This window comes from Lonchura striata, chromosome 12 (genome assembly GCF_046129695.1).
Source record: "Lonchura striata isolate bLonStr1 chromosome 12, bLonStr1.mat, whole genome shotgun sequence".
NCBI lineage: Eukaryota > Metazoa > Chordata > Aves > Passeriformes > Estrildidae > Lonchura > Lonchura striata.
The window spans coordinates 18357720-18385329 of record NC_134614.1 but is presented as its reverse complement, the minus strand read 5'-3'; the positions used below and the strand labels follow the sequence as shown (position 1 = coordinate 18385329).

The 27610-nt window shown below is 41.7% G+C and overlaps 1 protein-coding gene across 21 annotated transcripts in view; it reads left to right on the top strand.

Moving 5' to 3' along the window:
• MAGI1 (membrane associated guanylate kinase, WW and PDZ domain containing 1) overlaps positions 1-27610 on the top strand; it is a 332629-nt gene that overhangs the window by 160931 nt on the left and 144088 nt on the right. For all 21 annotated transcript variants that reach the window (XM_021551117.2, XM_021551108.2, XM_021551098.2 and 18 more), the window contains exon 2: positions 4870-4986. In XM_021551117.2, coding sequence (XP_021406792.1) covers positions 4870-4986 — 117 coding nt within the window. The remainder of the gene's footprint in view (positions 1-4869; positions 4987-27610) is intronic.

Sequence of the window (27610 nt, the reverse complement as noted above, 5' to 3'; positions counted from 1 at the left end):
TACAGCACACATTTAAAATACATCTTCAGCATACACATATTGCACAGTCCTGGCATGGACCATCCACCAGCTGGCAGGAAGGTGCTGGCAGCCCTGCGATGTTCACACTCAGCTTTTCCTTGGGAAAAAAAAAAATCAGATTCTGCTTGGTCATGGATGCAGCCTGCTTTCCCTGCTGGAAGGCAGCATGGCAATGGGGCAGGAGGCTCTCAGCCCCAGGTCTGTGCTGCTGCTGGGAGAGCTGTCCAGGAGGGGATGTTCTCACGCAGCAAAGTCGCTGTTAGATGATCCCACGTGCAGCTTTCTTCCTGCAGAAACTGGGAATTTTAGCACCAAGAGTCAGAGCACAGTTCAAAGCACAGCTTCCCTAGTGGCTTTATATCAGGTACCTGTTGGAGGGCAAATGTGTGACAGAACTGTGGGTTTGGAAGCAATGTGTTTTGAAATGGTCAATATTTTTCATTAATCACAAACCCGTCAAAGTTACACATTGAGCTACCAAAACCTGACAGTTCATTGTTTCCCAGAAAACCATATATCAGGGTTTTTTTGGGGTTTTTTTTGTTTGTTTTTTTTGTTTGTTTTTTTGTTGTTTTTTTTTTTTTTGTTATGAGAGATGTTTTCCCCCTTGGGTTTCTATTTGTTGCTGAAATGATGTAATCATGTAATGGTTGGGGAGGGTGATAGATGTTCTCTACAGTATAATAATTAAGAAAAATTATACTGTAATTTTTTAATTTTTCTATTAAACCAGCCATTTTGCTCTGTGTTGCATTCAAAGGATTGAGATAATAAGATGGAAGCACCTCGGATTTGGAGTAGTACTGTTGAGGAGTGAAGAAGTGAAAAGTTGGTTCTCTGACTACCTTCACATTAAAAAAGGGCATTGATTTTTTTCAGCAGAGAACAAAGGGAAACTGTTGCAACAGCACCAAAAAATATTTTAACATCTTATTTGTGAACTATAAATTTTGGTGAGTTTTTCAATTATTCTATGTGTCTCATGATCTATGCTACATGTATTAGCCTAATTTTCATTACAGAAATAAAAAAGTGATTTTTCTGTGTGCAAATGAACAATTTCCAACATATCCTGTCCAGTACAAAGGAAGAATAGCGCACAGGGTCTTTAGACCTATATCCTCTGCTTTGGAAACTGCTGTTCCTGGTTTGCATCTCCTGTCCCTCCACTTTTATCACTATTATCTTTTAGCAGAGAAGAAAAGAAAGAATCTCAAAAGACTAATTGTAAAATCCAGTGTCCATAAGAGCAGGGGAGCATCTTGAAAGCCAATGTTTAATTCTGGTTGACACAGCTCTTCTCTAAAGGAAGTATTTTCTTGAGCACAGTGATATGGATTTAAATTTTAGAAAGGGGAGGAATTTTGCATAAAATGAGGTGGTTCTGGGCACCTGCCCATCTTTTGGTCTGGCAGTGGCTGGTGCATGGACAGAAGCCATCAAAGGTGAGGCTTGGTCTCAGAGGGAGTTTGCACAAGCCAGCGATGCCCCCGAGGAGCAGAATGAATTTTGCTGCTAAGATTTGCACAGAGGAGGTTGCTGAAATGTCACTGGCATATTTTTCAGGTTCTCAGAGATTATGGGTGCATACATTTTGGACTCAGGGTATAGCAGAGTTTTTAAACTTGTGTGCAGCTCTACTAAATGAAGCCAGTGTCAAGCCCGTGCCGTCTCAGCTCAGGGGAGATTTTTGTAAGAGATCAGAGTGGAGAGAAGCATTTCAAGTGGACAAAATCCAACGTGTTCCAGGCTGAATCCCTTTGGCAGCTTCCCACATGGAGTTAGTTTCTGTGTTAGCTCATTTTCCTCTGCCATGCAGTGGAGGGAGTTCCTGAACCTGCCTGTGCCCACAGCTTGTGGCCTCAGCGACTGCTGAGCTGAGATCATCAGAGCTGCAAGAAGCCTTCATTTCTGTCAAGACTTTCCTGGAATTTAGCAACAGAAATGTAGCTCAGCAAGGTTTTTGTGGGGCTGGGTTTCTTTGTGCCTCTTTTTTTTTTCCCTTCTTCTTCCTTCTCTTCTAAAATAAAAATGTAATAGAAATAAGCATCACTCTGAGCCCCCAGAGGGGACACTTATGTGAGTGTAAGTGTTGCTACAGCCCCTGTTTTTGCAAGTGCCTTTTTAACTAGTGCTTCAGTGACTCAGCTGGGAAATCCCAGCTCCTGCATAAACCAAATAACCAAACTTTCTAGCGGGGCCATAATAGACTGAGATGGTGGATGGAATGGGCGCAGAGGGGAGCTAAAAGCAGGATGTCATCATTAAATTGCATATATTCTGTGGTCAAACAAGCCCTAGCTCAGCAGAGCTTTTTCACCTCAAGACATTATTGTTACATAAATCATTGAATCAGAGATCACACAGTATTTTGGAAGAAAGTTTACTTACGTGATACATGCAGTTCTGTGCATTAATTTCTACCCTGGAATAAGCCTTTGCTTTATGCCCAAGCAGTTTGTCATATTTGTCCTGTTTTGCTATGAAAACCTACCTTGCCCTTACTCTCTCTTGTGCAAAGAAATACATGCAATGTTTAGTTAAAAGATAAAGAACTACTTTATTATTTCAGCAGAAGCTCTTTTTGGTGCCCAGTCACCCTCTGGAGTAAAATAACGTGGTAAGAAATCAAACATCTGGAGTTTGGAAAGTCAGGTCTGATATTGAAAAACTGTAGCCCACAAGTCTACCAAATCTTCAAAGTGCCTCCTATGTGGGAAACTAATTTTATGGTGCAATAACTGGAGACCATTTGCTGGAAAATGGTTGATAATTCACTCTGGAAGTAAAGGGTGTTGCTGATGTTGCTCAGGAAAGTGTTTTGAACCAATTATATCTCCCTTAATTTCAGTTTTGTTTCACTTTTCCAATGAGCATCTTGGTCTTTAAAAATTTCCTTTTGTTAATAGCTGGGCCTGCTGCCTGAGCCTTCCTTTCTTCAATAAAAGATTTAATTAAAAGAAAAAGCTGTCAGGAGGATGTAAATACAAATCACAAAATTATTTTTAAAAAGTGACATAGTACTTTAGACTGCAAGGTTTTTTTGTGTTTAGTTTTGTTCTTAAACAAACATTTCTGGTAAAACACTGCAGGGCTGGCAGTGTTTTTATCCTGCCCACACTCATGTAACAGTCTGCACTCTTTCTTATTTCACCATTTGCCTGGTGCTGCTTCTGCCTCCCAGACCCAACGTCCAGCTGCACTCCATTGCACTATTATTATTTTTGATTTGCTCTGCAGTGATTCCTCAAGGCTCCAGCCAGGAATCTGCATTCAGTGTCCGGATGTATGGAGACAATCTCTGCATTACATATTCACAATCAAAAAATCGTAATGCAAATTATAAAAGACTGAAAGCAGCTGCAGTGGTTCAGCCCAAGGTCCATGCAGTCCAGCATTTTGGCTCCAGCTGGGGCCATAAATGAGATCCTGGCAAAGGGAAGGAAAAGAGCAAGATACTTGATATTCCTCCACTTCTTTCCCAGGTCTCCTAGCCAGCAGCCATTAATGTTAAGCCCAAGGGATTTCCTTTACTCTCTTCTTTTCAAGGCCAAGTTGGATGGGGCATTGAGCAGCCTGGTCCACTAGAAGGTGTCCCTGCCCATGGCAGGGATGTGGCCACAAGCTGATCTTTAAGGTCCCTTCCAAGCCAAACCATTCTGTGATTCTGCAGCCCCCAAAGGGTCTGTCCTACAGGTGAATCTCCCCTTGAATCTCCTGCATCAGCTGCTTGACCCCACAGTGCTCTCCAGGGAGAGGGCACAGCCTGGGGACTCTTGTTCCTGATGATTCTGAGCCAGCCTTTAGCTTTCCTGGGTGATTCCCAGTCCTGGTGCTGGGAGAGGCAAGCTGTGCCAGTCCCCAGGTGGCCCCAGGACGTGTTGGAGGCTGATGTCCAGAACAAGCTGCAGCATCCCTCTCTTGGTCCTTGTGTGGCAACTGCTCCAGGCTTTGATCATCCTGCTTGCAGTCCTCAGAAGATTTTCCAGTGGCTTTTTTTTTCTCTTTTCATTTTAGAACAGAAGAGTTTTGATCCCTGTTTTTGCTCTTCAGTCAAATTAATGCCAAACTTGGAAATATTTTTGGAAAAAAACTTCATTAAGTTTCTCCAGTTCATATGTTTTGCTACAAAAAAGGGTTTGGTATTCAGCAACTGGCAATGTTCATTAATGGCTACATTTATTTTTCTTTTCTTTTTTTCGTATGTTTGGTTTTTTTTGTTTTGTTTTGTTTTGTTTTGTTTTGTTTTCAACGAATTTATCTTCTTTCACACTTAGGAAGGTGTTTAAACCTGAACAGGCAAATAAACAGATTTAGGTGAAGAGTATTAGATATTATTTTTTTAAGGACTTTGGGTGCTCTTCAGTCAATAGTTTTGTAACTCCTGCTGTGTGTTGGGATGGATACCAGTGGAAAGTATAGCAACTGTTTGATTTTTTTGCCATGTTCAGCTTTATTAGTAGCTTCAATGAGAGCAGCTTTTACCTTCTGTCTCTCCACCCAGCTCACCCTGCAGAGACTTGCAAAAGCATTACCTTTATTATTTTTCTTCTTTTTGCTGTCATCTGTCTGTCTCCATTTGCTCAGACAAATAAGTGATAAACAGGAATGATGATCTGTTTAACACCACAGGAAGAACGATGCATTATGAGACAAGAGAGACCTCTTGTTTACAGCAAGTTATTTTTGGTAATTAGCCATTTGTAGAGGAAGATGAGCCTCTGCTCATAAAGTCAGCATGCCATAATTTAGGGGGCTCTGAATGGAAACCTACCATTTGCCTCAATTGGAAAAGGCAATGGCGTGCATTTAGAAATACATAAATGGCTTTTTTTTTTTCCCTTGCAGGAAACAGGCTGAACAAGGATCTGCGGCATTATCTCAACCAGAGGTTTCAGAAGGGGTCACCAGACCACGATTTGCAGCAGACCATCCGCGATAACCTCTATCGCCACGCTGTGCCTTGTAAGTGACAAACCTCGACCTGCTGCGCGCCGTGGGGCAGAATTCCATCTTTGTTTTTGGGGCAGCCTTCCTGTGGGGGAGACTGTTAGCAGTTTGGGCAGACTTCCATGTGTGACAGCAGATAGGGTTGAAACGGAAAATGATTCATCTCTGAATGAGGCTTTTTTTGATTACCTTTTTGGAGCAGTTGATGGTGTGATGCAAGCCTTGTGATGCCTGCTTTGGAGAAAAACCCTAAAAAAAACTGCCATGAAGTGATTGCTTGGCTTAGAAATAGTCTTAATAGCACAATGGTGAATGTTGCTTATTGGTTTAAAACCTATGAATATAAAAGAGGATTCTATTTTTATTTTCTGAGCAGAACTTTATTTCTGATGCTTGTTTAACTTATAGACTTAAACAGCATTTTATGGCTGGGTGCCATTATTGAAGGCATCTGCCACTGTTGGAAGGTCGTCCTTGATTCATGCAGGGGATAAGCAAAGAGTTAGCAAAGCTGGAAACGAAATGCTTACTTTCACTCAAAAAAACCAAACAAAACCAACCCAAAACAAAAATCAAAACCAAACCAACAATTAAAAAAACCCTAAAAAAACAGACCAGAAAACCCAAACACACAAAACAAAACCAAAAAACCCCAACAAACCAATCAGAAAAAAAAAAAAGAGACAAAAAGAAAAAAAAAAAGACCAAAAAAACCCCCCAAAAAACCCAAAAGGAAAACTAAGAACTCTGGAGCATGGTAATCCTTAGAAGGTCAGAATCATTACTCAAAATGAGACTGTCCTTGGCATTTTGAGAAGACATATAAAGAGTAGAGAGTGATCCTACTTTGTTGCACCTCTGTTTGACATTCTCCAGGTGGCAGGGAACACTCTTCTAAGAAAAAGCTTTATTTGCTTAATTTGGCTGAGCAGTGGAAATAATTATATGCCCTTTAGATCAGGATGGAATAAGTAAACATCTTAGTTATAGGATACTCAGATAAGCAGCAAAATAATTTGAAGTTTTCTGCCTCGTTGTGAATCAGAGATTGTTTATCCTTGTAGACTTATATAAATATTGAATAATTATGTTGCAACTCAAAAATCAGTATTTGCCAACAAATATCACATAGTGGTACACGCAGTAGTAGTCATTTTCAGTCTAAGTGTTGCATGCAGGAGGGCTGTGTAAGACCAGTTAAAATAGAGTGGTAACACTGACAAATGTTGATTCTTCAAATGGCAGATGCTGTTATAACACCATCGAGTTTATGCTCATTTTATCAGTGAAAAGCATGAAACAAATTATGTTTAAAGAACATAAAAGGACATAAAGAATAAATATGGATTATTGTTGACTATTGAACACTTCCATTTGCCATTCTGTCAACGTGAAATGTGATTATTTTTCAATCACCTAACTTGGCAGACTGCAGATTTTTAGAGCATACTGCAAAAATTGCCTTCCAGGAGAGCACGTGCAGTGTTGGCTTGGGAGATGCAGTGTTGTGATACTAATGCCCTTCTGCCTATGTGTGATATTTCATTTCCTAAAACAGCAAATAAAGCAAATGAGTGTAATTTCTGGGGAAACATTTTACACGTTACCAAGGTTACATTTTGAAATGCTTTCCATTGATTCTTTTATCTGATTTATTGAACTTGATGGCAAGCTAAGATGCTTGGACTTGCTTTTGATTTAAAATTAAGAGCAGTGGAAATGATTCCTGCCTTTTCAAAATAGCTGGGGGAGATGTGGGTTGTTGGTATATTAATAAGAACATCAGTACCTATGTTTCACTTATGAAACAAGTGGAAATCCTGAGAAGTGATGTTAAATATTGTGTATCTCCACACTTTCTAGATTGCTAGGCAGATAGCATTTAATTTTTGCTTCATTTACTGTGGGGATGGCATTAATGGTAGCTTTTAAGAATGATGCTAATATTGTGTGTGGCTTGGAATGAGACTGCTGCCTGGTGGGCTGGGATGCTTTACAGGTCTAGAGATTAATCTGGCTGTATGCTCATATTTTTATTCCTTGGTGCACGTGACCAGTAAATCCAGAGCCCTGGACCAATCTCTAGTGCTAATGGATTATGTAGCCTTGTATTTTGAAAATGGAATTCTCTGATGCTTGTGTAGTAAACACAAACAAGAACACAAGGTCACTTGGACTGAGCATGCTTGGCCTGACAGCTGCTTTTTATTGCACTAATAAAAGGGCTAAATGAAGTGATAATTAGTAAATTTAAAATGCAAAAAGGTGCTGTTAACCCATTCTTGCCCAGAAATTCTGGTGAGAATAGCACATGTTTCAGCCCTGATTGGTTGGTGCAGGTGGTGAGAAAGCCCAGAAGGTTTCTGCTTCCCACACAGCCCTGTGCCCAGCCTGTGCTGGCTCTGAACTGAGTGAAGTTGTGGCAGCTTTTCTAGAAGGCAGAGGTCAAGCAGAAGGGAGGAAAAATGCAGGATGTTTGGCTCAACCTCATTATTTTGTTAATGACACACTGCTTAAGCATAATTTAGATTTTTTTTCTTTAGGAGAGTTGGTTAAAAGTTTGATTTATTTCCTGGTGAACTCTTGAGAATGAGTGTCAGCTCCCAGGGACCATAGGAGCATTTGCCTGTATAGGTGACACATGATGATTTTCTGAGAGATCAGAGGATTTGATCCCTAAATGTGTGAACCATCATAAACTAATGAGACCTTGAAATAGACCCAAAGGTAAAGTATTGTTGAAATAAGTTGTCAAACCACACACACATTTCTGCAAACTGAATTCTTCCCCTGCTCCTCAGTGCCATCTGCCCCTCCAGCATGCTTTCTCCAAGTCCTCATCCCCTCACTCCCAGCTCCCCACTGAGCTGATTTTTGCCTGCAATGCTCTGTAGTAAACAACAGCTGTGACAAGATTCCAGGTGGCCTCCAAGTTTGGTTGTTGTGAGTCGCGAGTGCTCTGCTGTTCCTGTCACACCAAACCCACGGGTTTATTTACATTTTCCTCTGAGTTTACAACTTCTGCAGCAGCATGAGCTAGGACCAAGAAAGAGTAAGGAAGAGAGGCAGGGCACCTATTCATATATTCGGATGGTGTATAAGTGGTTATAAAGCCATGGAAGAGTTAGTGTAGTTCAGCTTTTACTTCACATGAACCACCACTTGGTTGTCACTTCCTTCCTTGGCTTTCTTCCTGAGGTTTTCATTTAATTGTAAACTTCACCCAAGCCTTCACTTTGGAATATTTTTGTCCTTTGCTTAAGAAAAATCAAGATTTTAAAACTTGAGCAAAGTTGTTGTCATAGATGTTCAGATGAATTACTGTTTTCATTCCTAGTGATAGTAAAAGGGTTTTTAAATCATGGGGATTTAGAGTTAACAGAAAAATAAGCTTAGTAGGCCCTGGAAAAATAAATACCTTAAGCACATGAAGAACTAGTACTTGCTAGAACTGCACTGTGTATCTAGTACATGATAAATGATATAATTGTTAGATGTGATGATTGTTTAGTAATTAATTACTGTTTAATCATAAGAATAATCATGAGAAACTGTGGTCAGGGCCCTAAGAAAGGTCACGAGAAACTCATGTCAATGTATACAATAGAACAATATAAGTTTAATAATTAATGTGTAAGTTATATAATGATAGAATATAAAATATGTTCAGCTCGAAGCCGTGTCGGAGTCAGATTTGGGTTTGTACCCTGACCTCCAGAGCTCTTAATAAAACCACCAGCATAGAATCATATCCCATGATAATGGTGTTCCTGAATGCTGACACTAGCATGTAATTTCCATTGTCAAAACTAGACAAAAATCCATCAATACATCATCCAGATTAGTATTGTGTTGGTCCAGTCTGTATCCTTTTTCCTTCTTTTGTATTGAAGTACCACATTTTTCCTATGTTTTGATGTGCCTAGTGAAGATGACCAGAAATAAAGCCCTGTTTTGGGGTAGTTAATGGCTTCATTGAGCTTGGACTATTTTGTGAGATGGCAACAATTCCACAATTGCCCCTTGGCCATGCCTCCACCAGAAGTGCTTTGGCTGATGCAAAGACCTGGTCCATACTTACTTCTAGAGTGAATTTCACTTATTCCAGCTCAATTTTTCCAGCCGAAACACTTGGGAACAAGAGAGAAGGTTTATCAACTGTGTGAGGCATCTTGCTGAGGAATCCTGTGCCACATTTGAGTCCATCTGTGCTCACAGAAGTTGGTGTGATTTGGGGGAGGCTGAGGGTCAGTGATGCAGTGTGTTGACATTCTGCGTTTCTAGGAGCAGGACTTTTCCAAACAGGATTGGTGTATGTGAAAATTCACCTGGTAGAATTTGTGATTAGTTGGAAGTTTGTGTAAGAGAATATCCATTAAATAGGTGTTTCCAAACTGCCCTTCTGGGGATGTCTGTGCAATAGTGTTTATTGAGAAAGATTTGTGATAACAACTTACTTTAAGGTACTAATGCAGCAGCCTGTCCAAACCACTGCTCCCAGAAGGCTGAACACACAGAATTGTCTTCCTCTTTTTTGGAATGGTGGCAGAGGGTATCTGACTAACATAAACATGCACTACTGGCTATTTGTCCTAGTTTCTTATACTCAACAACCTGGCAGCTGTTTTCAAAGTACATCAAGAGGAGTCGGAAAGATGATTTACATTATGACTTCCATGAAAGCTTATCTCAGTATGTTGTTTGATTTTGGATTTTTTTCCCATTTACTTGATTCTCCACTTGTTTCAGTCCTGTGTGACATGCAGAGGAGCTGTGGTGGGTCTGGTGTCTGTACCTTTACTTGCCAATGCAGTACACCTGGTGCAGACATGACTGAAATAACAGCTAATCCTGTTTCAATCCTGTGCAGTTCCTTTCCTTGCCAGGCTGCAGTCTTCAGAAGCAAAGCTCTGGAAGGTGCAAGGTCTTTTTGATGGTAGATGAAAAGGTAACTGTGGCTAGCCTAGAGTTAAGTCAGACTAGACACTATATGGCATTCTTCTTTTTATTTTTCCCCTTTTTGTCACAAAATTGTCTTTTAAAATGTCAGGAGGTCATCATTCAACAATTGATTGACTTCCCCAAAACAAGTACATGTCCTGGGATTAATGGACTGGGGATCTGAATGTAGAGATTTACCACTTTCATTGCTGCTGTCTGTTCTCTCACCTGCCCAGAGTTTGATCTGTTCCTCTGTCCTCAATTACAGCACAGTAACTCCAGCTGTTGTGCTCGGTCTTACAGAGGAACATGGAGCAAAATGGAAAGAAATGGATAAAAATCAATAGTTGTGTTGAGTAACTTGTGAGGAGGCTCAGAAAAAGCCAACAACACTCAGGCACCTGGTTGGCCTGAGCTCTCACAGTTCAGTGGGAAGTTTGAGAGTAAGTTTCTTTATTCCAAGTGATCTCCTGGGGCAAGGGAGAAGTCTCATTTCTAAGCAAAACCAGTAATATTGAACAACAGAAGTTCACAGTTTTTATAGGACAAACTTTAGTAAGTGATTGTGGACTGCACATTGAAGCTTGTTCTCTGGATTCAAGATTTTCATGGATAATTGAACTTTTAAAGGGCAATTTAGTTTCTCCAGGAGCTGGATAAGCTGTTCTGTGATAACAACCATCTTCTGCAGGTAGTGGAGGACTAGAGGGACTAAATGGGGTGTGATGGAACTCCTGTCAAATGTGCAGACTCAGGTGATTTCCCAGGATAGTTTTTAAAGTCCTATAGCTCTGGGATCCCCCATTAGTATTTCTGAACTTCAGAATGAATTGATAAAAGGGATATGCAAACCAGTTTACAGAAGGTTCTTTTCATTAGAATAGAGAGCATAAAAGTGTATCAGCATACTGGGAAAAATTGCTGAAGTGAAGCATAAAGACCTTTATGTTACAAATGAATGCGTTTTCACATGTGTGGATATTTGAGTTACAATTTTGAAGTTATTTTTAGTTACTAATTTTTATTAAGGATAAACAGAATCACAGACAGTGCACATTAGTTTTCTTCCCAGGTAATAAGTCATCAGTTTATGTACATAAATGGTTTTGAATTCTCAAAAGCTTTCCAGACCTGCAGCTGTATTTATTATCCAAGTGCCTTTTGTTGCAGTTCCCTTCCTAGAGGTCTAATTCTGCTTTTGTAATGAGAAATAGTTGCAGGGTCCATGAAATATTCATTTGAAGGCCCTCACTGATAAGGTGAGAAGCAGAAGACTTTTTTCTAACACATAAAAATAATTGTTTTACAAGATTTATGTTAGGAAAAAAGTTAGGAAAATAGTGCCATTATCACTGAGTTGCAGCATATGGATACCAGCAGTATGTAAAAATAATTTTTCTTAAGAATATTTGCTTGTGAGTAAATCTAAATCTGTAAAATATGAGGTATATTTTCTATGCCAGCCAGTGTACACACATTTGATTTGTGCTGTTTTCAGCAGGGACTGTATCCTGAGTACAACCACTGGCTTTATTAAATACTTATACCTGTGTTTCAGGGAGTGCCAAATTACAGCAGTGTCCCCTGCAGTTTTCAAGGATATAATTAATTCACTAATTAGTGAACCAGATGTGTTTTCACTTTTAAAAGAGAGAAAAATACCCTATTCTGAGCAACAGGACCAATATTTCTGTAGTTTACTTCCTTTCTATAGACAATTATTTTTACTTAATCTGGAAGACTTCAGGACCTTTCTCCCATCTGGTCTGTCCTTTCACATCAATAGCACGTTTTGTGCCAGCGAAACTATTGTTTGGGGGCGGGTTTGTTTGTTTTGTTTTTTAATTTTGGAAATAAAAGCACTTATGATGGCAAATATTGCTCCATCTGCTTCCCCATTTGTGAGGAATAGCTTTTTTGTGTTCCACTGTACACCCAGTTGGAATTGCATGAGGCACCAGGGAACAGTACAAAGCAGAGGAGCTCAGCTTGCCATGCTCTCCCATGGCACTTGCCAAAGGAGATTTGGGTAAGGAGTGTGGGAAGAGATTACACGGCCAGTTTTCTTTGTTTTCTTTGTTACTCCCCAGTGTATTTAATTTCCCAGGTTTTTCATTGCTGTTGCTTTGTGCTGTGGCAGAGCAGCTGCAGTGGATATTTAGGTGCAGGGCAAAGAGTGCCTGTGCATTTTTAAAACAAATGCTTTGAAATAAAGGCTTCCAAGGTGGGAGTCTCTGGGAGAGCAGAGAGTGAATCAGACCTGAGAGCAGGTACTGCAATTTGGGGGTTGGAGGGGTGGAGATGAATAACCCCACATTATTCACTTCAAAACTGCCTCAGTGTTTCATATGATGTCCCAGGGTCCTGATTAGATCTTTGGTGATGGCTGCGTACCACAGCTTTAGATTTCTAGGCAGTTTGATTTCTTTTTGGCTATCACCATGCATCTGCTCAAGGGTTTCAGTGTATTGATTATGCTGCAAAGCAAGAGAATGAGTGCTCCGAGCAAAAGGATTGTTTTAAAACGAGGTAAAATTAAATGTGTAGCTGCTCTTTAACCTGCTTTCCCACTCACATTTGTGTTTGGGCTTCACATTTGGTATTTCATGATTAACTCCCTGCAGAAAGCACCCAGCACTGTGTAGGTATGTTTATGCTTGGCTGTGCTGGTGGTTTCACCATTACAAAACTCCTGCTCTTTCCATCGAATATGTCAGTATTTAAAAAGGAACACCTGTAAAATCACGTTTAATCGAGATTCTTCTGGCCCAGAGTGATCCCTGCAGTACAGCATGGGCAAAGCCAGTGGGATTGTAGAGGAATTTCCTGTGTGATTCCCAGTCACACCTCCTGGTCCTGCTGCCCTGGCAGTCCCTGAGCCCAGGGGGGCAGTGGCAGATGCCAGCTCCTGATGGCTTGATGGGCATGCAGAGTTGTCACATTTCATCTTCAAACACTTACCCTTTTTTTAACATTACATGCTTCCTCACATAAAGCATGCTGTATTTGTCCTCCAAATCCTTTTTGTCTTTATTTCAGCAGAGAGGCAATTAGCCATGGAATAATTTATAAAGCTGTTTAGATTCTGCTAGCTGGTTTTCTTTGGGGAGAGTCATATCCAGTACCTTTACTGGGAATAACTCTGTAAATTCATCTTCATTGATTTCCTTCCCCCCACCCCAAGTGAATAAGAGGGTAGAAAAAATAGAACAAATATTTGTATCTCTGCCTCTATTGAAGGAAAAATAAATCTTTCTTATTAGTCTTAACAGTCTAGATGTATCCTTTCTTTATGATGTTCTCTCGAATAATTAGAGCTTTGAGTTATGAAGTCAAGATCCCTGGGTCATTGCCAGAACAGATTTATTTAAGGGGGACACTAGTTCTCTGAACTCCTTTTAAAGGGTTTTGTTAATGTCCCAGACTGCTCTTAATTAGTGATTTAAGAGGGAATACATCTGTTTCACTGTGGATTGTGAAAATTTTTATTTAAATGGAAATTCTTAATAAATGTCTCTTTAAAAGGCTAATATATCTTCAGAATGTGATGTGTATCACATGTGAATAGTGATCTGGCAGTTCTTGCATGGTCTTTTTCAGTTGAATATGGAGGAAAACCTCATCAAAGGCCTTTGGAAGTATCATCTGCTCTTGAATTGTATTTCATATTTCATCATTCATTCCCTACCTACACTTTTTCATTGAACTTCAGGTTTAACATTTCATTTACCTGGGGAAAAATACAGTAAACAGGAGTTGATGTTGGTGAAAAGCCTATAAAAAGGCTTATTAGAGATATTGATGATATTTTGTTTTTTATCTTAGGCCATCGTAGCAACTCAAGTACCAAAATTTAAGCTACTTAATGGGACATTTGTTGTATGTTGAAAATGTGCAGGTGATCTTTGCTGTATTAGGGATTTGAGCTGCAAACCCCAGAACAGAGGGGCTGGAGCAGATGCTTAGGGAAAGAGGAGATCCACATTAAGAAACTGCTGCTGCTTTTAGCGAACTCTTCCTTGAATACATGAGGAGATGGCTATTAATAAACACAGCATTACCATTTCCCACTGTTCACAGGGCTTTTGAATTAGTAATCAAAACCTTGTCACTAGGTATTTTGACTTTTTTCATATAAGTGTTGATTTATGAGCCCATCTTTGTTCAGATTTTTCTAGGGTGTGAGTTTTTTAGTGTTTTCTTTAGTTTGAAGGGAGGTCACACAGGAGAGCTGAAAATGTGCTTGAATAATGAGGTTATTAGCAATTTTCCTAAACGCAGATATGGAAGGTTTTCAGGAGAGCAGCAAGTGTTGCTGGATGTGAAAGAGAGTCATGGAAAACCCAGCAGGAACACTGTATGTGCAGAAGGAGGAAGGCTGGACTCAACAGTGGGGCAGAGCTGGACCTAGTTCTTCCAGGAATGTTCATAAATATCTTTCCCATTTTTTCTATTTCCATCACTTTAAAGATACAGATTGCTATCTCACTTAGGAATTCTCTGCAAAATGCCCATTGTTTTCTGGAAGGGAGAAGCTGATGAGGTGCAGGACTGCTGCTCCTGTGTAACTAACCACACTGGAGAATCACACTGACAGACATTCAGTAAATTGCCCACATTATAGAACATTGATGATACCATTAAAGTGGTAAATTTAATATTATAGTTCTATTAGATTTCTCCCTCATTAACTCTGATCTGATAAACAACCTCCGGCATATTTTGAAGGTAATAATCACCTTACAATCACTCCTGCTCCTCTCTATCTGGCATTTCAAGCTCCTATAGATTTACAGCTCTTCTGTCATCTAATCTGTACTTACTCCTTTATTTCTCCTTTGAACTTGTGCTTACAGGCAGACAGCCCTTTTCTGGGGGGCCCTGGGCATGCAGCTAACACTTCATAGCTAGAATAAAGTCATCCTAAATTCCATTCCTCAGATTTTGGACAAAATGGGTCTGAGAGAGAATAAAGTTAACCCAGTGTTCAGGCAAGCAAGATGCAGACCTTCAGGGATGCTTTAGGACTGAGCACTTAGTAGGGGTTGGTACTGGGGAATGTTGGCAGCAGTGGGTTGTGTTCTTGGCTTTTGCAAACAGGTATCAGAGCAACCTCTGCAAATTCTTGCTGAAATGTGGGTGGTGAAGAGGGGACCGTGTGGGCAGAGCCCTGCCGGGCAGAGCAGCGTGCAGGAAGGTGGAAATGCTGAAGGAACCTTTGTCTGTCTAGTGGAGACATCTCCTAAACATTAATCCTCCAGCAGCAAACCCGCAGCTTAACCAAGTAACCTTAGCTCCTCTCCACTGGCAGGAGGCTTCCAAGGAGCCTCTTGTTTTCCTAAGTGAGTCATGGTTTGATCAGAGTGCTGTCTCAGGGAGAAGGTGGTTGTTACACATCACCTATCACAATGTAAAAGTGGAAAGCGACGCTGAAATGCTGACCCTTAATCTGAAGTGCACCATCTGTGTTTTATTTCCACATCTTGCTGAGTTTACAGTTATTTGAATTCACAGTTTGTTCCCCATTTGCTGTTCCCACATGGTAAGTGAATTGGATCCAAAACGTGCTGATGAAAGAATGAGAACTCTGTTGCAGAAGTTTGTTCCTACCTACAAGAGTGCTCTATCTCACACTTTTTCCACCCTGTGAGTTAAATCCCAGCTGTAAAATCTTGTCTCAAGATGGCCTTCTTTCATGGTGGGAAGCTGGGGTTACCGTAAGGACAAAGACTCCTTTCCCCATCCTGAAGTGATTTATGATTTGCTTATGACATTCAGCTCTAGAAAAGGTAGAGAGTTCTTACATCTGACAAAGTATTTGCTTTGCTGTTCCTGTAAATTTCTGCAGATGCTTATCTGGTAATAAGCCCTTGGTATTGGAGCGCCACTCTTATTTAGTATTTCTTTTCTGATCACGTGAGCCAAAGTGTTTGATGCTAAATTAAGACTGGGTATAATATAATGATGAGAGCTGTAATTACAACTGTAATAGTTTTTCATGGTGCAACTCTGAACTACTCTGATTTTAGAATGGGCAAACAGCTCAAAACCAGGATGAATTTCATTTATTCTCCCTTCCATTTTTTCTACCAGGAGCGACCATTTTCTTAAGACATAACTAACTGTAAAAAAAGATATAAAATTTAAACATGTCGTATTTCAAAAGCAAGCCATCAAACTGCTGAAGGCTGTATAAACTTAAATACCTTCTTTGGCTTTTGCTGCAGACCACACAAGCTTTGAGAAATTGATTACTCTGGTACTGGAATGGGCTTTCATGATACAGAAACAGAGGTTTGCATTGAATTTCTTTCTTTGTGTGTGGGACTTTTTTTTTTTTGAAAGAAAAAAAGCCTTTAAACCCCAGATTAAAAATAAGTCATTTCATTGTTTCCGTTTTCCCCTCTTCTAAATCTTATGAAAGAGTTTCCATAAATGACTGGGGAGCTGCATCTCTGAATAAATCTAAAGTAAAATGCTCCATTTCTTTTTTTAATAAAGAGGCTTTTTTTCTGGAAAGTTCCATGTAGGTACTGCCTCATTGAAGTTTCATCTGGTTGAGAGAGTTTCAGTGTGGCTCATGCAGATTTTTTTTATTTTGTGGACATGAAGAGGAGGGGTGAGGAATTCAGAGTAATTTATTTTCATATTGCAGTCTTCCAAATTTACTGAGTGCAATATTCTAAACCCAACATTACCAAAGGCTTTGGAGTTCCTACAGCAGCTTTGAGTTGACCCGACATATACCCAAAAAACAGTCTATGGCTCCAAGAGGCCAATGTTGAAAGATCAGGAGGGTGATCTTGAGCAAAGAATTTTTGTCTTTGAGACATATAATGGGCTAGCACCTTGACCCAGATGAAAATACTGATGTGAGATAAATTTAAGACTGTTTATAAGCAGTCCAGTCTCCTGTTTGTGTGTGGCCATATCTCCTATCAAGGCAATGCAAGGGGTTGCTGGCTCTGTGATGTTTTGCCCCTACCTAGTTCAGGCACTTTTGACGACTGGGTACATCAGCAAGAGCAGTGCCTGTCTTTGCTGCTTGCTGGGTTTGGGGGTGGGAGAGGAGGATGATTTCCCTTGCCTGGCCCTTTCACACAGGTGCTGTGAACCTGTGAGCTGTGTCCTGTGCCCACAGCTGGACACAGCTGCTTTGCCAGCGGTGGCTCTCGGCTGGCAAGGCTCAAAATTCTGCTTGCTCCAAGAGCAGAACTGGTGCTGAACCCCTGGGCCATGGGAACATGGCAGGAATGGCCCTACAGGGCCCTGTGCCACCCCAGCAGTGCTTCCCATGCCATCCTCAGGATTCCCATGTCCCTGCCCGTCTCGGTGCAGCTGCAGCAGCCCCAACAAAGCAGCCCTGGAGCTGCAGGGGAGCAGATTTCCTTGCAAGGCTGGAATCCCTCAGGATTTCCAAGCTGCATCTAAGCAATCGTGTCCTGTGAGATATGTGGAAAGCATCCAAGACGGACACCTGCTGGCTCTGAAGCAGTCAAGTGCTATTTCCAAAATACCTTTGCCCTATTCTGGATGTTTACTTTTAAAAAGATATAGGCATGTGTTGGCTGTAAAAGAAAGGGAAGTGGGGAAATCATTGTTGCTGCTGTCACTGAAATTCCCTGCAGACTTAAAAGGAAGATGAAAGTTGGTACTTTAAGAGAAACTCGAAGCCCTTGGGACAAGCACAGCAGAAATCAGGAAGATGCTCTGTGTTCTGTCCAATTGCTTGCAAACATGAGTGCTGTATCTCCTACAGAGAGAGAGACAGAGCCAGAAACACATATTTGCATCGTTCCCCCGTGCTTGAGCCTTGCTAACTAGGACAATACCATTTTGCACTTCCCTGGGCATATTTTCAAACAGCAGCTCAGTGCAGGTGATAGAGGGGGAAAAAAAAGGTGAGGGAGAAAGAAGTGAGGGGGGAAATCTGCCTTGTGGTATTTCAGATCTCCAGTATACACAGGTGCTTTTTAATCCCTCTGGCCTACATATTCCACAGCCCCTAGGAATAGAGGAGTCGTGATGTAATGCTCTTTTCCTCACACTCGCAGCTTAAATACAGATGGAAATTGTTGTCATGTGTTAGAAATGTCACCAATAATATAAAAGGCAGGCTTCTGCATTCTCCCTTTTGCACTGTCAGCTGCTGCTGCCAGCTTATTCTTCCCTCTCAAACCTATTGTCATGTGGCAGAAACCCTGATGTAAGTAAGCCCTGTCCTCCCCCTGCTTATGATCCCTGCATTTTTTATTCCCCTCTGCTGCAGTGCTGAGGATCATTACATACCACGACTTAAAGACAAGACCTCACAAAGGAAGGATTAATCTTGTATTTGTGCTTGAATTTCGAAGGACTCAGGCAAGTGAGAACGTTCTGTTGTATTCTCTGTCCCTTTTCCTTCCCTCCCCTCTTTCCTGGCTGCGAAGCGAGGGATGAGCAGCAGCGATTGTGCGGGGCCGGGTGCGTGTTTGCAGGTCGGGATGCGGGGCTGGCAGCCCGAGCCCAGCCTGGGAGGACAGATGGCTGGTGCTGCTTTTGAATTCATCAAGCAGGCTTTCCGTGAGGCCCGTTGGCGAGCGGGTGTGCTGCGAGGAGCGGGGTCAGTGGGCACGAATAGGCTGGGATCAGGACCAGATGCCTGCCGAACAATGGGGCTTTTGAAAGAAATGCGGGAGGAAGCGTGGCGCTGGCTTTGTACTGCCTCCGCATTGCAGGTTGGAGTGGGGCAGCTCGGATTTAATGAAGTGCATTCCTAAAGGCGCTCGTCAGCCCGGGCTGGGAGACAAGGGGACATGTCAGAAGGGGGCTTGTGGGGCCGGCGCTGGGGGTGGGGGGAGCCAGCCACTGATGGATCGCCCCGAACAATGCGGGCTTAGTGCTGGATGGGAAAAACCATCCATACATCCCCGTGCATATTAATGCGGTAGAGCAGGTGTTGCTCAGTGTCTGTCCCCGCATTGTTCTGAGGCGGGGAGGGGGCAGGAAGGAGAGCCCCGGCGGGGATGCGCTCATCCCGGCTGGAAGCGCCGCAGGGGCGGCGAGAGCGGCCCGGGGTCCCTGCGGGAGCCCTGCCCTGCCGGCCCTGGCGGGCTCACAGAGGATGCTCACGGCCAAAAGGCATGGCAGGGCCACGGGGTCCTTTCTTCTGCGAGTATTCCCCCAAATTAACCAGGTGTGAGGGCAGAATCTCCCGAGATTCTGGGCCACCAGGGCGGAGGGCAAGGAATTGGGAGGCAGGAACGGTGTCTCGGTTGGGATTCAGCAGCGAAAGAGTTAAAGAGGGGGTATATTTTTTCTTCAGCTTCTCCATCGATTGGGAATGAGTTGGGGAAGCTGTGTGAGTGGCAATAAACAAGGTGTACAACATGCATAAAGCCAAACAAAACATCTCTGTCTGCTTCTGTGTGCATCCTGCTGCACTGGCTGGATGGACCCTTCCTTTAAGAGAGTTTTCTGCCTAACAGAAGTAACGTCCCTAAACACTTACAGCCATGTTTGCCAGTCTAATTCTTGAAGGCTTGGGGAGGGGGAGAGTGTACACAGTCAGTCATTATTGTATGTATTTCTTAATAAAAATACACCCATTTAATTGCTGTCATTGTGTTGTCTGCTCCCCTTGTGATTTGTGACATGCTATACTGTATTTGTCAGCAGAATGAAAGGGGTCTTTGTTCCTTATTCATATTATGGCCCACTGCATCTCTCAATGAAAATGGAATATTTGCCTTTAGAGCTAACTTAGCTGGTGATCTGTGCCTGCTGTTACACTGGGAAGGGTTTGCTTTTTTTTTTTATTTTTTTTTTTTTTTTTTGCTTGGAGTTTCAGAGGAATTTGCAAGCAAGGCTGGAATTATTTTACTTACTAATTTTTACATATCAATGGGTTAATAGTGATGAAGAGTGATCAGACTATTTTGCCCGCAGTTCAGGTAGAGCATGACCAGCGGCTGCCACAACTTCACATATTGCAGCTGCCTTTCTGTGTATCCCTTTTCTGTGGATGAATGGCCAAGCTGACCATGAACTGGGATCCTTGGGCACCTCTGATCGTTTGCTGCTGTGTAAATTACCTTAAAAGGTGTTGAAAAATAAACTAAGAGTGTGCAATATGGGCAAGCTAATGTGTTCAAGCTCAAAGATTGGCCAAGGCTGCAGATGAATAAGGGCTGTTAGTGACTGGCCAGCTGTGGGGGTGGCTATTTGGGGGTGCCAGTGGCACTTGGAGAGCACTGTCCATGCACTGGTAGAGTGTGCTGGCTTAGGTTATGTATTGTGTAACATCAACAGCTTTATCACTTGTGATGTATTTGCTATCCTTTCTGTGCTCTGGCTACTTGGCTATCAGTCTGTGTGCCTGTTAGTGGGAATGGTTTATAGGGTGGCAGCTGGAATTGGCAGCCAAAAAAGATTTAGGGCAGTGCTTGCGCTGACAATTTGTAAGACTCCTTCTAGCACACCCACATGGCATGAATGTATGGAGCTTGTTTTTAAATTGAGCTACCAAGTTCAGCAGCTTGAGCTTTATGTTGTTAATTATGCTTATTTTCTACTCTGCAGTGCCCAAGGAAAAATGAGCAAAAAATGCAAAGGCTGGCTCAGCCTGGGAGGCTGCAGTGTGCAAAGGGCTCCTCTGATGGAGGGGCTGGCTCAGCAAAGGGCTGGGCTGTGAACTTGTTGCTTGTTGTTGTGTGGCTCCTTCTGCAACGTGGGAAATCAAGGAGGAACTTTGGTCTGGAGAGAGCCAGGGAGCGCTCGGTGGTGCAGAAGCACCGGGGCTGTTTCCTCCTTTGCCAGCTTGTTTCCACTCATCCTCGTCTTCTGCCGAGTCCTGTCAGATGGGAGCAATGATGGATCCGTGTGGATCCAGGAATGATGCTGTGCTTCCTCCAGGGAAGCTGCTGTAATGTTTGTGAGAAGGAGCACAGGCAGCTGTTCAGGAGCACTTCAGCTCCCTGCTGCTGTAGTGATGCAGAGCCAGGTTTCGCAATAATAACAATAACCTTTTTTTTTTTTTTTTTTAATACACTCTTCTAATGCAGGTAATCCAATGTCAAATACCAAACTTAGAGTATGCCTTTTGTCATTACTGAGAACCCCTAGCACAGGTAAGGCTGTCATAGCAGTCAGTGTTGCATAAGGGAAAAAAGCAACAATGAAGGCATTAATTCAGCAGCAGAAGCTGATTGAATGGTGTTGGGTTCCTGACTCTGCCTCTGACAGTAACAACATGTATCTTGAGTTGCAGTTGTTTAAAAGTTCCTTTGGTGCAGGGAAGGCTCTTGCCTACACTTTGGAGCAGAGCACAGACACCTTTCTGCCAGCTTTCCATCCTTTCCAGTGCACCAAGTCTTTGCACGGTTGCACAAGAAATGCTTCTAAAATCAATGCACATCAAGTCATTTCAGCCAAAAGGTGCTGGGTGCTGTGGTATTCAGTAAAGCTTATTCAAAATGTGGTGCTATTTTCAGTCAAATTCTGCTAAATCCTGTCCTGAAATCCTCTGAATGTTTTGCTCTTGAATATTCTGGTAAGCATGATGACTGGTTCACTGTGTTAATCCTATATGGTCTTTCTGTCTGCAGCTAATCCTGAGCTGTTGTTGCTGTTCTGCACACATGAGTAAGAGTCTGTCCCCCCTCCTCTTGACCACCTACAGTAGAACTCCAGCTAACTGCTTGAAAATAACAGATCAAATATGATGCTCTTCCTTTTTCCTCATCCTTTAGTAGGAGAATTGAGTTTCTTCTACTTGAAAAACAAATCCTGGAGAAGTAGGAGAAATATTCTTGGTCTGTTGAGCTCTATCTGGAGGCATGTACTGGCTCAGCCTGTGCAGGATGTCTTCAGGAATTTCAGCTGTACACAAGTGTGGAAGAAAAGACTTGCTTAAAGCAAGTTTCCAAATTCACATAGATTGGACAGAATTTCTATTGCAATTTCACATTAATTAGAGATGAAGCTGACAGTGATGGCTAAAAGTAAATATTTTTCCCCTAAAATAAAGTTACTGGATTCATATTTTTATCCTAGTGACTTTTTATTTTTTATTGCTGGACCTACCTGTGGAAGATGGTTTGGCAAAATCTATCTCTTTCTCATGGGGAAAAAAAAACCTTTTCCTTTGGAACAGTTAGTGTCACTTCAAAATTATTACTTGAGCATGTTTCAGGTTTAGTAGAAAAGCTCATGGAAGGAAGGGTGATAATTTAACCTTGGGTTGATTCTCCCCACCCCCATTGATTTTACCCATAGACAGACATTGTATCTCCTTCTAGTCAGATTAGCATATTTGCATAAATATGTTAATATCCACATGGCCTATATTGACATGGTTGCATGGGATGTATGTACCTGGTGTGTGTGTAATACTGATGCTTACACTTGATTTTAATTACAAACATCCAAATGTCATGAACATGAGAGTCCATGATAACTAAAGTCAAACTTTCTTAAAAACTGTGTAATATTTAGATGTAAAATACCATGAACACCCACTCTTTTCCTTGGAAGAGATTGATTTTTTTTTTCCTTCTAAATAGATTTTCAAAGGATTCATTACAAAAATGAAACCCAAGAAGAAAAATAGTTGACCCAGCAGTTTGAGGCCAATGAGGCAATTACCCAATAAATTTGTGTCAAGTCAGCCCTAAGTGAGCTGTGCCTAAATGACTTTGTTATATATATTTTCTGAAAATGTTCCATATTGAAATAGGGAAAAAAACTCTGCTAGATGAATAATGTCATTCTGTCAGCAATTGGAATATGGCTGTGGATGTCACCCACCATATAGAAAATAGATTGTTGCATTGCCTACCTAAACAGAGGTAGTGTCCCACATGGAATTTGCAGTATTACCACCTTCTTTCTTTACCTGAGGAAACACTCAACCCATTGCAGATTGGAAATTTTAGTTTGTGGGGGATTTTTTTAATGTGTTTTGTTTTCATTAGGGTACAACACTGCCTGTTAATGCACATGAAGATGTAAGGCAGGCACACAAAAAGTAAAAGCTCTGAAAGAACTCTGTAACTGAACTTGTGATATAATGGGGAAAAAAAGTAGATTTGCATCATTTTACCCCCCGTGTTTGCATCTTCTTTGAGCACAGGCTTTCTAGAAATCTTTGGTAGGTTTGTTGCTCACATTGAGAGCTCTCTGGTGTTGATTTTTTGATGCTAATTTAAATGAATGGGGAGCAGCCGAATAATAGTCATGTAGAAGGTGCAGTTGGAAATGCAGTTCTGTCAGCACTGCCTGGTGATGAGCAGGGTGTCACTGCTGTGGTGGAACGCTGACAATTCAGCACCACGATGCAAGCCCTTGGTAAGAGTGGGGACGTGACTGGGGGAACAAAATTCTCCTCTTTCTCCTCTTCCTCTGTTTCTTGCATGGACCACAGCAAGAGCCTGAGGCTTGAGGCATCCCCCGAGGCTGAAACTGAGGGATCCAAGTTCTTCTCAGCAGCAGAAGTTGAGAATGGGCTGTAGCAGACTATGCAGTGCTGGTTAAAGATGTGTATTGAATGTAGTTTAGTGTACAAGTCCTGGTGTTGACAAGGCAATAGTTAAACGTGATAATCTGTCACCCTAAACTCTTAAGGGGAACCAAGTGTTTACTACATTTTACTCACACGAGTTAAAACTTTGCCTTTTCTTCTTCAAGACTTGAATTATTTTTTTTTTTCCTAGTGAAGATGAAGTCAACTCATTTTGAGTCCTAATCAGGAAGTGTTTCAGAGTCTGTGCTCATTAAATCCTTCCCTTCACTCCTGGGACTGTCAGAGAGGATGTCACACATTACCTGCTGATGAGGTGATGTTTTGTGAAGGAGATGAATGTCCCAGAAAGTATTCTCACAGTGACAAACCATTGGGAAGCTGGAAAGGGTTTAGAAAGCATACTAATACTTGAGCTAGTTTTATCATCACTCTGTTAAGCAGCTGCTTACCCCTTAGAAAGAACTCCTCTTTAGTTGCATGTCATTTGGGGGACATGAAGGTTGAGCCCTGCTGTTCTCAGTATTTCAAGTTTCAGATTTTCTTTGGGTTATTAGGGTACAACACAGAGTATTTAATTCCCCTTATCAGCTCCTTCAGTTATCGTTTGATTGGATGGACCCTTTTCAATTTTTTTCCATTTTCCTCTTTCTCATACTTCATGGATTCTATTGTTTTATTAGTTCACTGGCCTTTCTGGGTCATTGCAGTCTAAGTATTCTGACTTTTATAAAGGTCTTGGTGACTAAATATTAGTGCCCTCTATTCATCTTCCTTTTGCTTCTCCAAGGCAGAGCAGTTTGATTTTGAGCTGCTCTGGGTTACAGTATCAGTGAGTTCATCACATGGGGAATCAAACCCCATTTCTTCTCCCCAGATGAAGGTGTCCATTCAGTACATTGAGCTGCAGAGTTTCTGTTCCACTGTTTGGATAATAGAGAAAAGAGATGGAGAGAAACTAGCCCATGGAGCTTTGCCAGCCTAACTAAAGTAATGTACCATTACACAATTGAAGAAACATTGCTGGATTCACAGCAGTTCTAGGAAAGTCTAACAAGCTGACCACAATTGAATTGAATTTCCAAATTATATAAGAGGGAATGGAAGAGTTACCATTAGCTGCACTAGGGACCTTGTTACACCAACAGAAGCCTTTTTGGGAAATTCTGCTTTGTGTTGGTAGGCTTGTGTTTTGAAGTATTCCTTCTAGGGCACCATCTATGAGGCATTTCCCTAGCTCAGACTCTGCCTGAGGGATGAATAGACATGTCCCTGTGGAGAATTTGAGGTTCCAAGGTTAGGAATGGATGATGCCATAATTTGAACATTTTACACATCATATTTGCCATTATCTGGGCAAGTCTTGTCCAATAATGTGTAATATAGGAGCTTTCCTCTTGCTTGGTCTTGCTTTCTCCTTCTGATAATCCTCTGCCTCATTTGTTACTCTCTGCTGCTCCCTAAGTGAAGTGAGAAATGGGTTTTATAAGGGAAATAAGAAGGTCTGACTTCAGGATGTGAAAGAGTTTTTGAGAAATACCTACAGGAACAAAGAGAAACAAAAACTATCTGAGCAATCTGAACTGCAGGCTTTGGTAGCTCACAAGTGGTGTATTTGGGAGACTATATTTTAGCAGGCTTTTTTTCTTTCTTGTTTAGTGTTGTAGTGCTTTTTAAAAGGCAGGGAGGAGCAAAGGAACACCCCAAAATTTCAAAAGTTTTGCCTTGCTCCCAAAGCCCTGCCTTGGAACTCTTAAGGAGGGTCAGAAAACAACTGTGGGAGATTTACTCACAATATTTAAAGTTTGGGAAATGGAAATGGGAGTCTCTGAAGGTAGCAGCTGATAATGGAGTGTGTGAAATGGCTTTTCAGGTGTTGCTGTATCTGTTCAATACAAAGCTTGCACTTTCAAGTCAGGGGAGATTTGAATGCTGCCCAAAAGTTCTTTCATACGTAGAACCCTTTGCATCTCTAGCTGCAAATGGCCCACTGGCACCATGGGGAGGTCTTTAAATTGAAGGACCTTTCTTTAATAAAAGGTCTGCTTTACTGTAAAAGAGATACTAGGGCTATAGCATCTTGCAGACAAGCTGATAAATGAGATATTATCATCTCAGTGTGTTCTTTTAGTGAAATATTTAAAAGTGGCTCACTCCTGGTGAATTACCTGCTGGCCTCATCCTCTAGCAGCCTTATTAAATAGTTGTCTGTTGTAACATTCTTTGTAAAGTTAAAGCATGTCCCACTGCACTAAGCACTATTTCAGATATCCCCACTATAACAAAAAATCTTTATATAGTAGTAGTGCAAACCAATGACTCTCGTGGGTGCTTTCATAATGAGGTTTTAAGGTGGCTGTTCTTTGATCCCTCTTCTCCTTTTCCCAGTGTATCAAATCTACTCAATTCCTCTCCATATTCATAGAGCTTAACAATTTTGCTCTTCAAACTCCTCCAACAATCCAAACATCAGCACTTCTGACACAGAATGGGTTTATCAAAACAAGCAGTGGCAGAAAATAAGGGTATCTTTGCAAAGCAAAGTGCTTGGGCTGGGATGGCTTAATGAGCCTCTGGAGCCATGTCTGTACTCCTTGCCCTGAGTGGTGGCAAAATGAAAGAGGTTAGTTTAAAATCCTAAAACTTTTGCTGTTTAGAAGCTTAACTTGTGCTTGAGTACTGTTGCATGGCACATAGTAACTTGATTTCTTCTGGTCACCTCTCTACAACACATTTTTAAATATTTCTATTTGCCATTTGGTGGTCAAGCTGCCCTTGCTGGTGCTACCTGAGCTTTTTAGTTGTTGTAGGTTGGTTACAGCAACCAAACTAACAGGGCTGTGACCAGCACCTGAACAAACAATTACTCTTGTGCCTTGTGCTTTGGAACTATATTCCTTGGATATTCTTGGGTGGACTGGGAGAAATCTTAAGCACCTTTGATGTCTTTCCTGGCCTCATATCTAATTACATATTTTTTGATAGTTTTCCCCGAGGAGTTCCTTATTTTAAATGCATTTTACAAATACACATCCAGATAAGGCTGACACTATTAATTTTTGTAGTCTAGTTATTTTGTGTTGCTGACCATCCCCTTGGTGCTTGAACTTCTTCCTACAGACACTGTTCACTGTACTTCAAGAACTTGTGTCCTCTCCTCACTGAAATAGGAAGCATGGTTGGGTTAAAACCTTCTGCGTTTTTTCCTTTGATTCATACACCCAGTTTGACTCGGTCTGATTTTATTTGGATGCATCCAGGCATTAAGGAGCAGAGGTGCTCAGAGCCTGCCAGGTTTGGTTCTGTGATTTGTGGCAGTCAGCTCTGCCAAACCCCATCTCTGTGCAGCGGGGGCTGGCAGGGAGTGGTGGGAGCTGATCTGCTCCATGGGCCAGCAGCAGTTGGTCTAAGCTGTTGGATCTCTGTGTGTTCTCTGGGAGCCTTCTGCCTTTGACTTTGGCCACCTTCATCTCTGCATGCTACAGGCTCATCTATCTGAAAGGAAAAAAAAAAATAAAGTGGGGATTGAGAAAATCTATCCTAAGTTGAGAAACTGTCCTAAGTTACCATAAGTTCTGTTAACAGGAGCTTGTTATGGCCTGGGTGCAATGATTGACCCTCCTACATATCCTTCCACAGTTTGTCTCAATACACACAATTGCTTTTGTCCTCTGAGGAGCTATGTTGCTAGGGGTTGGCTGCATTTTGAGAAAAATAGGGTTTAAAAAAAACAATTTCAAAATACTACATGAAACAACAGCAAGGAATAATCCTGGTTTCTGGAAAAATGCTGCAGGAGGTGGTGTGGATGCTCCTTTGGTCTGTGCTGCTCTTTGACACAGCTACAGACTGCCCAAACTATGTGCAGCAGCAGTAGAACTGAATGGTTCCTGTATTCAAAGCTTCTCCAGTTTAAAGTTTTATTTAAAAAGGTCTGTTGGGCTCTGCTTGCAAGCCCATACATCCCACACTGCACTGGCTGTGAGGTCTGATACCATCTCAGTAATTAAGTGCCAGCATCCTACAACACAGTGGGTTTAAAAGGCTGTCAGCAGCTTAAATGCCACCTGATATTAAATCTATCTGTCTAACTTTTCAACATTCTGCAGCTGACCCCCAGTAGCAATGACCATGGCAAGTTATTTGTAGATGGTGCCTGCTGCACCCTCGCTGCTGGGCTGCTTTAATTGCTGATCTCTA